The 12699-nt window shown below is 44.6% G+C and overlaps 1 protein-coding gene across 1 annotated transcript in view; it reads right to left on the reverse strand.

Moving 5' to 3' along the window:
• Positions 1-12699, reverse strand: part of CFAP61 (cilia and flagella associated protein 61) — a 304410-nt gene that overhangs the window by 111358 nt on the left and 180353 nt on the right. Inside the window, exon 18 of the mRNA XM_064572747.1 lies at positions 8210-8337. Within this exon, the coding sequence (XP_064428817.1) occupies positions 8210-8337 (128 nt within the window). The remainder of the gene's footprint in view (positions 1-8209; positions 8338-12699) is intronic.

Genomic DNA, 12699 nt, shown 5'->3' on the forward strand with positions numbered 1-12699 from the left:
GGGCCCAGTAACTGGCCTTGCCTGGTCTGGGTCTCACATAGTGGCTCCCAGTGCTCCAACTGTCCAGAGGGGATGGCCACCTGGCGCCCCTACAGAAGGACCATTCCTGGGCTTCCAGGCCCCTCCTCCAAATTCCCACCCAATATCAAATGGTGTAAGGGAAGTGTCCGTCTGACACCTCCTTATTCCCTCAAAGTGCTCGTAGCCACTTCTATTTGCTTGCACCCGGTCAACACAATTCAAATGGTGGGTGTTATGGGGAAGCAAGAAAGTGACTAGTGGATTCTGAGCTGAGGCTGGTCGGGGAGGTGTGACTGGGAGTGTATGGTGTCCATTGTCTTTTGAGGAGTGAGGCTGCAAATGAGAAAGGTGGGGACAGTAGGATGGGGACAGATAGTATTGACCAGTGCCACTGATGTCCAAGTAACTCCCTAGAGGACTTGTTTAAACAGAGATCTCCAAGTTTCTGATATAGTAGGTCTGGGGTGAGACCTGCGAATTTGTATTTCTAACAAGTTCCCAAATGATGTCCATGTTGGTGGTCCATTTTGAGAACCACTGTTTAGGCACAGAAAAATGAGAGGCTCCCAGGGGTTTTGGGTGCTTAAGAAAAGTAGGTGGAGTTTAATATAAGTTTTAATGAAGGAAGTATATGATCCCATTAAGTATTTGAGACACATGAGTAAAGACTGAAATTTCTGTCTTGGCCTTGTTTTTTTTAATTTAAGGGAACTCCTGGATTTGGGGTGGGGAGGTGCACTCAGAGCCCCCAAGACTTACATAATAAACTTGAGGTTAGTGGCAGAATAGAGGACCCAAAATATGTCCAGATTAAGGGTTGCAAAGCATTCAAGTATCATGAAAAAGCCTAAGAAACATCCATTGGCAGCCCATAAAGCAGTGATGATCAGTGGGAGCCAGAGATGTGGCCCTTATGACCATGACAGTCTTTGGTGCATAAGGGATTTATACATTCCTGAGTCTGGGTAGACAGCTAAAAGGACAGGGCACAACTCCAGTTTTCTCCATAGTCAAGCAGCTTTGCAAAATGGAAACACCCCAGAGTGTTGGTCAGCTTGCTTGGTCCTCATGTTGTTAAACCAGAGATGGTGGCCATTTTAACTGAACCACAAGAGAAGGTCTTTGCCAGACCAGGAACTCTTGCAAGGAACAGACACATACGCTGGCAGGAAACACCTGTGATTCATCCCTAATCCTTGGGGAAGAAAGCATCTTCCATATTAAGGCTCTACCTCCCCAGTCTCTTCCCTCATATGAGAGACAATGCAAGGCTGCCACAAGGGAACTAGATATGCAGATTTAATTAGTGGGGCAGTGTCGGTCTAATAAATTTTGAGTGCTAGGCTTTTCCAGATGCTTTGCATGTATCACCTGATTTAACCCCCGTGCCAGTGAGGAGGAGAGATTCTGGATTCTCTCCCCGTTGTACAGATGAAGATGGTAAGGTTCACAGATGTTGGATGATTTTCCTGGGCCCCATCAGTCATGGCAGAACACCGACTCTCTCCACTACACCCTAACTCAGTGGTTCTCGCACCCCACCCCCTAGAGGGATGTGAGAACACAGATCCCTGCCCCCTGCTCCCCCCTCCATTTCTAATTCAATCCTTACAGGGTAGCACCTGAGTGTCCACATCTCCAGCAGGTCCCCAAGTGATACGGAAGTGCTGGTCCACAGACCACAATTTGAAAACTACTGATCTAACCTTATGTCTGTCCCAAAGTAGAAATAAAGTATTTGCCAAGACTGGTCCCTCAAGGCCGTTTTTTTTCCCAGCAAAGGTTTCTGGTACACCTGGGGTCTCTCCAGAGCTACAAGAACACCTGGGAAGAAAGGTGGCCATGAAATCCTTTTGCTACAGCCTTATCTAGCCTCGCTTTTTCTCTGCCTTCATCTCTGCCCACATGCTTCACTAAAGGACAATGGAATATTAAGAAAGAAAGAAAGAACAAACTAAAGAAATGGGCATGGTAGGGAGCTTACCCACATTACCTGCAAAAGGTTCTCCCACACTGATGCCTTCCTGCCCCTCTCTGCCTGAGGGCATCCTCTGCCCAGGGGAGATGGAGGGACAGGCTGCAAGAACAGCCAAAGGTGACCATGTGACCAGAAGGATGTTAACTGGTGGGTAAATATTCTACCTCCCTCATGAGAAGAGGGGCCACTCTCTGTTGTGTCTTCGAGGGCCCCAGTATGGGATTATGTCTCAGTTGCCCAGTGACCCACTGACCAATGCTTTTTGGGGGTTTTGTTGACTACCCTCCCTTTCCCACCTCATCACCCTGCGGTTCAGGTAATTTCCTGGGATCACCCCCAACTAAACTGCTTGCACCCAAATTCTTTGTGTTCAGCTTTTGAAGGACTACAACCCAAGACAGGCGCTGACATCGTCATTTGAAAAGATCTGATAGTAGAGGGTGGAGGGTGGGTGAGTCTATTACTCAGTCCACATATGTGGTTTGTACTTTGTGTGATGGTGAAGAACGCATTCCCTACTTAACCCCAAAGAATCACACACACACACACACACACACAAAACACACAAAAAATTGACAATAAGCTTATCCCCCAAAAGACCTAATATTGCTCAGAGTGTTGCTTTTCTTTTGTCCTGGGAGTCTCCAAAGTGGGCAGTAGGAGATAAGAAAAGTTATTCTGAAATGAGCAGGAATGGACAATTTCAGTAAATGAAGATTTTTTTCATTTAACATTAATTACATTTAAATCTTGGAATCAGATTAGGAAACTCAATTGCGATTAGCAACACCAGGGAGTCTGGGTCATTATCTTCTGGTGGCAGAACGTCAGCTCTTTCTGCCTGGGAAGGCTGGGCCTCTGAGCTCCACATAGGGCTATCCCTCCCCTCACCTCCCCCACCCGACCCCAGCCACCAGACAGTTGGGGCCTCGGTGCGGGCCACCTGACTGGTCCCACTGTGATGCCCACATAACAAGAGGCAAGACGCCACCTGCCGCCGGTGATCTCTGCCTGCTCCCCAGGCAAAGCGGGGACATTAGTGCATGTGCTCCAGGCCAGGCCGCCGTGCTGTGTTGGCCCAGGTACCAAAAGGACAATCGGAGAGAGCACATGGCCACCCATTCAGGGGGCTGAGACCGACAGTACGGAACAATGACAACCACCAACCTGTTCGGGGCTTCAGCTCTGAGATCAGCAAGTAAGCACCAACTATTTAATTAGTCACCTAATTAGTGACAGGCCACACTGAAGGTTTCAGATGTCCTCAGACGAATGTAGAGATAAAAAGTCTAATTAAGCCACAAGCGCCGGGCTGGCTGCTGCCAGAGCCCACAGCTGCGCCGGATGTGCGGCCCGCTGACAGGAGGTTCGGTCATCCGGTCCCAACTGCGGCTTCACAGATGTGCCCTCCCTGGTCCATGCTCTCCTTAGTCACCGCAACCCACCCAACCAGATGAGGGATTCAGGTCTGAGTAGAAAATCAGAGACTTCCTTCCCCACTGGATGAGATTATTCGGTTGGTTTTTTGAGAAAACTCTTCCCCGTGGTGAAAGTGGAAGGAAAGGGGAGCCTGGGCCCTTCGCAGCCACCAGGGCTCTCTGTGAATCCAAGCGTGTGTTTCTCTAAGGCACACAAAGGGTCGTCGGGACACCACCCAGGGCTGCTTTCAGTCACTGTCATCCCAGGATGCCACTGCAGGCTCCTCGAGAGGTTCTTTACCTCAGGATTTAATTAGGAAGGATTTTAAAATAATGGATTAAAAGGAACTGCTCCATAATTAGGAGTAAATAATATAATGCACAGAAGCAGAGAGACACACGAGCTGAAACAGAATAAACCCGTAACTGCTTCGGCTCAGTGAGTTCATGCCCAAGAGAGAGCGAAGGAGCTGTTCTGTGTAATTCTTGGGGGGGGGGGGGGCGGCGGAAGGAGTCGGGGAGGGAACCGCTCTCTACTTGGAACACTTCCTGGGGCAGGGCCTGTGGTTCTGCATTGCTAGCGAGCTCCCAGGTGACTGTCATATTGCTGCCGCTCCACAGGCCACACTGTGAGTAAAAAGGATGCAAAATATGAAGATGAGTTCATAGACCTGGCTCCTGACTTTTTTTTTTTTTTTAGGGAGAGAGCACATGTGAGCAGGGGAGGGGCAGAGAAAGAAGGAGAGAGATAAGCTTAAGCAGACTCCACACCCAGCGCGGAGCCCGACCCAGGGCTCGATCTCACCACCCTGAGACCATAACCTGAGCTGAAATCAAGAGTCGAACACTTACCCAACGAAGCTACCCAGGTGCCCCATCTGCTCCCTTTTTTGGCATAGCATTTCTATATTTCTCTTTAAAAAATGATTTTGTAGTACTTCAGTGGAAAGCCTGAAGTAGTCAAAGCATGACATTCAGGGAGTTCAGCAGAGCTGGACTTGGTCCGGGAAGTGACTGGTGAAAATATGACTTCCTAAAGTTTTGTGGGAAAGGGCCTCCTGCTTTCTGAAAAGAGCTTTCAGACTTCACTGCAAAGCTTTTCTTTGGGAAACAGTGTTTCCTTGACAGATGATAGATGCTCACCTCCAGTCCTGGCTGTTGATCCAGGAAGAGGAAGTTCCCTTTAGGCCTCAGATGTGACTGGTGGAGTTCCTAGGGTGACAGCACCTTCAGGCTGGCAGGACCATGGGGGTCCCTGCCGTGATCCTCTCAGCACAGTGAGGAGGACAGGCCATAGCACAGGTTGGCAGCAGAGGGGGGCTGACGCCAAGTTCCTTCTGCTCTTTCCCATGATTGGAGTTTTAGACAAATCTTATTACTAACAGTACCGAGAAGGATAATGTATATGAAATACTTATACTGTTCAAGCCAAGAACTTTCAGTCCCAAAAAGCCGGGACAGCCAAATGAATACAACCTATCAATCATGAGAACTGTAATTTAAAAATAGTTCAGGTCCATAATGTAAATGTCTTGGGATGCTAAAGAACCTAGATGATTCACAATAAAATGTCTTAAGAGCTGCCTTTCCCCTCCAATTCACTGCTGTCTACACCACAGGATGAGCGGGGGTTTCCTCCTCTTCATCCCTACCCCAAGAAAGCTCCCCTGGCCCTTACTCCATGCCTATTGTTGGTCCCCTGCTCAGCTCCTGGTAATCACCATGGGAGCCCATGCTCTGGCAGGGAAGGTGATGGGGAAAGGCCAAAAGACGCCTGTGGCCAGAGCCCACACTGGCCATAGGGTGGGGTGTGGGGCCCGAAAACACTTCTTTCTCAGCTCTTCTCAGAGTTTCTTGGACACAGCACTCTCAGAAGACAAACGCACATGACCCCCAGGAGAGGGGTGCAGGGACAAATTAGCTGAGCCTCACCCTGATGCTGAATTACCGTGCACCTCCAAAAGCCGGTCAGGAGCCGCAGGAGGGTGCATGGAGATTGCAGGAAGCTCTGAGAGCAGGGCTGCCACTCTTGAGCCCAGCCCTGGAGGACTGAATAGGACTGGGAGGGCGGGAGCACCCCAAGGGTTGCTGGTATGTGTCCCTCGGAAAACACCTGTCACACATGTCACTGGGAACTGAGGGGCGCAGGAGGCCTTGCCCTAGAAAGGACAAGAAGATGCAGGGTGACTCACAGCCCTGACAACCAAAGACAAGAAGGTGTGTCTAAGCAGATGTAACTGGATGGGTAACAAACAGCTAAGGACCAGATAGAATGTTGCACTAAAATAAATAAATAAATCAAAACATCACCCTCACTATTCCCCCTCCCATGGAGCTGCATCCTACTGGATTAGTTGATGACTTAGGGCAAATCCTCTCAGCTGCCCCAGTAGCACCTTAGCACTTGAGGAAAGAAGGGCATCACAAGGGAAGAAGAGATCTTATGCAGGGACTGCTTTTGGTGTCCTTTGAAGAGGACAAATGCTTTGTAATTTTTTTGGCATGTACATAATATGAGGACAAAGAGTTGTCTGTTTTGTCACCAGATGATAGGACTACCAGATTTTCTGGAAAAAGAGGTTGCTGTACTGGGCCTCATGTGGGCTTTCCGGGAACCACAGTGCCCCAGCTGAGTCTGATATGGCCATGTGGAAACATCAGGAGGGCAATTTTTCTAAATCCTGCCTCCAAAATGTGGGTTTCATCCTCACTGGGGGTCAATGTTTGGTGATCATTTCCATTTCATTTCAGGTCAAATCATTTATAACATCTAGTTCAAATAGCAGTTAAGCTGGTAAAGTAAAATATGCAGTAGGTTACTATGGTGATTGCTAATTTAAAATAATTAGGGAAAATAATGAGAAAACTATTTCCTCTGTGAAGGATTCAAGATCCGTAAACTGATACCAGTCTATTTTTAGCGTCTGTAATCTGCATAATGATGACAGAGAACTATGAGTACTTTAAAATGCTTTAAAAAGGTCTGTCTGATTGAGGAATTTAACCAAGCAAGTATTTATATCCAAATTTCTACTTGTCTTTATTAAATCTAAGTTGATTCCACAAAAAGAAAATTATATGTATATATCTTCATGTAATCATTTAAAATAAGACATAATGACTATGTAGGTGAACGAAGATTTCAGATCTGTTTTTGCTAACTTCTTGACTACTATAATTTCACAAGTCCTCACCGATAATTCATCATTCAGAAATGGTCGCATATGACTTACTGTTTGGAGTCTTAGAGAAAGAGACCCCTCAGAACGAGGAGAGCCCTCACACTGTAGTGTGGTGTACATGCAAAAATGGATATTCCCAGGTGCTTCTCATTCTTTCTTTCTTGCAATGAAAGATTGCTATAGACTGACTACAATATTTAAAGCATGTGAGCTCTGTTGCTGATTTCAATAATGACATGTGACTTATTTCTGATTAACTAGGGATATGTTCCAGATAATTGAACAAACTGGCTGGAAAGTGAAAAAAAAAAAAATCTTTATCTGGTTAATGTAATGTCAAATGAGCAAAGTAACCCTGCAGGGCTAGCTCGTTTCCTTATCAACCAGGGACAAACACCTGTTAGGGGTCATTTCCTCCCTCCCTTTCCTTGTCTAACCCCTCACAATGCCTCACACTTGGGCTGGTACCTTTGTTGGCTTCTGAAGGAGTTAGGGGAAGGAGGCTGTTTTTTCCCATCTTCTGCTTATCTCTTAGCACCTATAGTTTTGAACAGGAACTAAAATTTCTCATGTGATCCTGAGCAAAAGATTTAGAAAAAACTGGACTCTTTTGATTCAGGAGTCTGTAGTTCTCCAAAGCCAGGGTCTTTTAAGACATCCGTGAGACTTTAAAAAATAAATAAATAAATGAGGAAACCAAGTCTGAGAGAAGTGAAGCAACACATCTAGGGTTCCATGTCAGGTGGTGGTGATGCCAGACCATGAACCCAAGTTCTGGGACAATAACCTAGGGCTCTTCTTGTCAGGGAGGGGATGAAATTCAGTGAGCAGATGGAGAACTACTCAGGGGAAGCTGAGAACCCTTGGGAATCCCCTTATCAGGAAAATGGGCTCTGAAAGGAAACCCGTTTAGTGCTGTGAGGGTAACAGAACAGCACGGGAGAGACGCACAGGCCTCAGTCTTCCCTGTGGGATTTTCCTCTGTTCCCTGGTACTCAAAATGCAGGGGCTGAAAGAAAGGTCCTGGCCCATCTGCCATTTCTGAAAGCCTATTTGTGATATGCAATGTCAAAACTGGTTCCCAAACTTGCCTGACTATATGAAGCACCCACTAAAATACAGAGTCCCAGAGCCATCCCTGGAAGTTTCTGATTCTGTATGTCTGGTGCTGGGGCTGGGAATCTACCTCTTTAACAAATGCTCCAGGTGATTCTTATGATTCAGCCAATAAGGGAAACACTAGTATAGATTGGGATTGGCAAACTTCTGGAAAGGGTCAGAGTGTACATATTTTAGGCACTGCAGGCTAAACAGCCTCTGTTACAGACTCTCAAATCTGCCATTGTAGCAAGAAAACAGAGACAACATATAAATAACTGTGACTGTGTTCCAATAAAGCTTTATTTACAAATGCAGGTAGAAAGCCACATTTGACCCAGGGGCTATAGTTTGCCAACCCTTGGTGTAGAATATTTCATTGACTCATTAATCCACCTAGGCAGGGTGTGTGGGGTGACAAAAAAACTCAGGTCTTTTCTTTCAAAAAACCATCTCAGGTGTAGAAGAGAAGAGCCCCTTTAAAAACAAAGAAATAAAGTAAAATAACTCACCAAAATACCAATGTCTCTAGGAAGGAAATTCCAACATTGGATGCACCAACCACAACAATCTTGGCATTCACAGTTATTTTAGGTTCCAGTGTCAGTTTTCTGTTCGTATGGTTCAAGGCATAACTCAACTGGAATAAAAGATAAAAAGAGAAAGAGAGACTTGAAGAAAATGTAGCCGAGTCTGCACTCCCAGACTGGCAATTATGTAGAGTTATTTAACCAGGACATTGCCCGCAAATCAGACTGAACAGTGCCCATGCATAGCCATGGTGACATTTATGGAAAGGTACTTTTAAGACATTAATGTAAGAATTTGGGAATATACCTAAGACCTGGTCTGGGTCACATCAAGATGCTTGGTTTACATCATTTTTGCCTTATTGCTGATGGATGTTTCCTATAGAACTGAGGCCCTTTATGATTAGAAACAATAAGGTAAAAATAATCCCACAAGAAGACAGACAAGTTACTCCTGGAGAATCTGGAGTTTCATGAAAGGTCCTTCTCTCCAAGATTACCTTGAAAACTTGAACAACAATTAGATTACAATTGTTGGGTAATTTAAGGCAAGTATTAACTCTTTCCATTCTGCATCCGTCACACTACTTAACATAGTGCCTTGAGCACAGGGTTTCAGTAATATTTGTAAAATGACAAACCTTAGTTGAATGACAAAAACATGTTAGCTGATAAGGGTTATTCAATCTTGTAGATGATCTGAGGTCAGGGAGGACTCTTAGAAGCAGAAAAAATACTTGGTGATCATTTTAATGTCCATGTTTGGAAAACGTATCTGAGTTGATTTGTTTGAGTCACTTTCCTGCAGAGGCTTCAGTAGAAGCAGTAAAGGTATAAAGGAAGGTTTTACAAAGCAATGGTGGGGTATTCTTGAAAGAATGTTAGATTGTGTCAGAAGACCATGGTTCTATTTTTAATTCATTAATTCAACACACATTTTTATTTGAAGCTTACTCTGTGTCTGGAAGAACTGCAGCTGACTTCTCATCAGAAAAACGGAGGCCAGAACGCAGTGGAATGACATCCATACCAATGCACCAAACTTGGTTAAATTCTCATCACATTAGCATTAATTCATCCTACAGCTCAGAGATCTTCCAATTCCAATAGACCAGATATATCTTGCATTTTCTTAAAATCCTGAGTTACTAGGAGTTTGGGAGTCCAATGGGCTAATGGTAAAGTTCTATGTAAAGCACATTCTGGTGCTTGACCCAAATAATGTAATGTAATGTTTGGAGATTTTAGATTCTCCATAATGAATGCTGCTGGAATAAAATGCCTCTCAGCATGTTCCCACCTTTAATGAGGCACATCATGCATTTTGGAAGAGATTGAGCTTGCCTCCATCTTTAAGAGGGGACGCTGACTGACATAAGCCAAGTCGCACAATCCCACCCTCCTTATTCAACAATTGGCCCAGGATAGACACATGACCTGTGTTGGCCTAATCAGCGTGAAGCCTAGGACTTCCTTTTCCCCAAATTGTTATTTAAATTCTAGTTAGTTAACATACATGCAGTGTTGGTCTCTGGAGTAGAATTCAGGGATTCATCACTTACATACAACACCCAGTGCTCATTATATCAAGTGTCCTCCTTAATACCCATCACCCATCTAGCCTATCCCCCACCCGCTCCCCACCATCACCCCTCAGTTTGTTCTCTGTCTTTAAGAGTCTCTTATGGTTTGTTTCTTTCTCTCTTTTTTCTTTTTCCCCCCTCCTATATGTTCATCTGTTTTGTTTCTTAAATTCCACATATGGGTGAAATCATATGGTATCTCTCTTTCTCCGATTGACTTATTTCACTTAGAATAATACAATTTAGCTCCATCCATGTTGTGGTGAATGGCAAGATTTCATTCTTTTTGATGGCTGAGTAATATTCCATTATATTACTATAATATTCCATTATATATACACCACCTCTTCGTTATCCATTCATCAGTTGATGGACATTTGGGCCCTTTCCAGTTTGGCTATTTTTGATAATGCTGCTATAAACATCAGGGTGCAGGTACCCCTTTCAAAGCTGTATTTTTATATCCTTTGGGTAAATACCTAATAGTGCAATTGCTGGATAATAGGGTAGTTCTATTTTTAACTTTCTGAGGGACCTCCATACTATCTTCCAGAGTAAGCCCAGGACTTTTATATGATGGTTGAAAAAGAGAAACCTCTTGCCTTCTAGATAGTACTGGGGTATTGATGTGAAGCCTGAAATGGTATGGTCATCATTCCACCAAGAAGGAAACCATCCTGGTTGAAGCCTCAAGAGAATCACAGAGAAGTGGAAGAGGAATTCCTTTCCAACTACCTGGAGACCATGCTACCTTCGGAGTGTTCAGTTATATGAGCGACAAATACCAGTGAGCTATCGCCACAGTGGTGCTGCATAACAAACCACCACAAAAGGCACTGGCTTAAAACAGTTGTCATTTGCACTGGGGAGGGTATGTGCTCTGGTAAGCGCTGTGAATTGTGCAAGACTGTTGAATCTCAGATCTGTACCTCTGAAACAAATAATGCAATATATGGTAAGAAAAAAAAAGAAGAAGAAGAAGGTAGCGGGAGGGGAAGAATGAAGCAGGGGAAATTGGAGGGGTAGACGAATCATGAGAGATGATGGACTCTGAAAAACAAACAGGGTTCTAGAGGGGAGGGGGGTGGGAGGATGGGTTAGCCTGGTGGTGGGTATTGAGGAGGGTACATTCTGCATGGAGCACAGGGTGTTATGCACAAACAATGAATCATGGAACACTTCATTTAAACTAATGATGTAATGTATGGGGATTAACATAAGAATAAAAATAAATAAATAAATAAATAAATAAATAAATAAATAAATAAATAAATAAATAAATAAATAAAATGTTAAAAAAACAGTTGTCATTTGTTCTCACTCATGCATCTCTGGGTCAGCTGAAGTACATTGTTTGTTTTGTTTTTGTTTTTGTTTTATTTGACAGAGAGAGATAGCGACAGCAGGAACACAAGCAGGGGGAGTGGGAAAGAGAGAAGCAGGCTTCCTGCCGAGCAGGGAGCCCAATGTGGGACTCGATCCCGGGACTCCGGGATCATGACCTGAGCCGAAGGCAGACGCTTAACGACTGAGCCACCCAGGCGCCCCTGAAGTACATTGTTGACAGCTGGTTTCAGCTGGCTATGGCTCCAACTTGGCCTCACATGTCTCTTACCTTCATTTTGATGAGAGATAGCTGGCAATGGTAGAGTGCAAAAAGTGAGAAGAAGCAATACTTCGTCAGCCTGGCCAAAGCAAGTCATGTGGCTGAGCCCACCACCCACAAGATGGGGAAGTAGACTCACCTGTCGTGGGAGGAACCTCAAAGGCACCCAGCAAGGGCATAGCCCAGGGAGGGAGGAATAGCTGGGGAGAATGACGCAGCCCACCCCGTTTCCTTGGTTGTTTAGGACAGTTTGTTTCTTTTATATGCAACTGAAAATTCCTTAAGCTGACATTTTCTAAATGACAACGATGAATGTATCGTTTGGGTGAAAAAAATGTCTGTTCTTCAAATAAATATCACCCTAATCTGCTCTATGAGAATTTCCCAAGTCATGTAAAGGAGGAATTTTTTTGGGAAAAGTAGTTAATTCTGGTATTTGTGGGTGCCACCATGTACTGTGTTCGAATTAATTTCTAAGACGAGCAGGGTGGCAGCCGATTCACTGTAGCCAGCCTTGGGTCTGGTGGTTTACAGTGGGGAAGACTGGAAACATAGATGTTGGTATGATGGCATCTGATCACAGGTCTAATTAACAGACTTAAAATGCCAGCATCTTAACAGAGGTCAGAACTCCAAGATTCCTCCCGTAGGAGGTATGTTCAGACATTCCCCTCTGCTATCCGGAAGCGCACACAAACACTGAAGCATAGGCAGTAATGAAATTCTCTGGTAAAGAATTAGACCCCATTTATGAAACAGCTCTTGTATCAATGATGCAAAGGCTGCTGGGGAACAGAACAGAATGGCTTTTGTTTCCCACACAATAGCTTTAACACCAACAGCTGCCAGGCCTCAGAAATCACCTTTCTAACTGCTGAATACACAAAGTGGCCTGGGGGTGTCAAGAGTTAGCCGTCAGTACCAATGATGGTGGGTGTCTCAGGAGAGTGATCAGGCATCACAATGATCTTCAGTAAACCAATGTTGTGTGCAGGCTTTAATTAAAAACATATTCATCACCAGGTATGATGAAATGACCTGAAAAACCCACATTTTTCTTTTGTTAGGATAGATGGTTTTTAAATACCTTGAAAAAAATTCTTCCCAGGCTGGAAATATCTTTCAGTGACAACTGCAAATGAAGACACCTTCAGCTGCTTTATAAAAGCTTTATTTTGCCCATAAGCAGGAGTACAAGTCACTTTTGGAGGAAAGCAGAATATTTCCTTCCTTTCTATTCCTTCAAACTACAGGTTTTCATCATCAGGGGAAAAAATAAACAA

Source organism: Mirounga angustirostris, unplaced genomic scaffold (assembly GCF_029215605.1).
Source record: "Mirounga angustirostris isolate CCGP_5_RB_7025 unplaced genomic scaffold, mMirAng1.0.hap1 SCAF_10, whole genome shotgun sequence".
Taxonomy (NCBI): Eukaryota; Metazoa; Chordata; class Mammalia; order Carnivora; family Phocidae; genus Mirounga; species Mirounga angustirostris.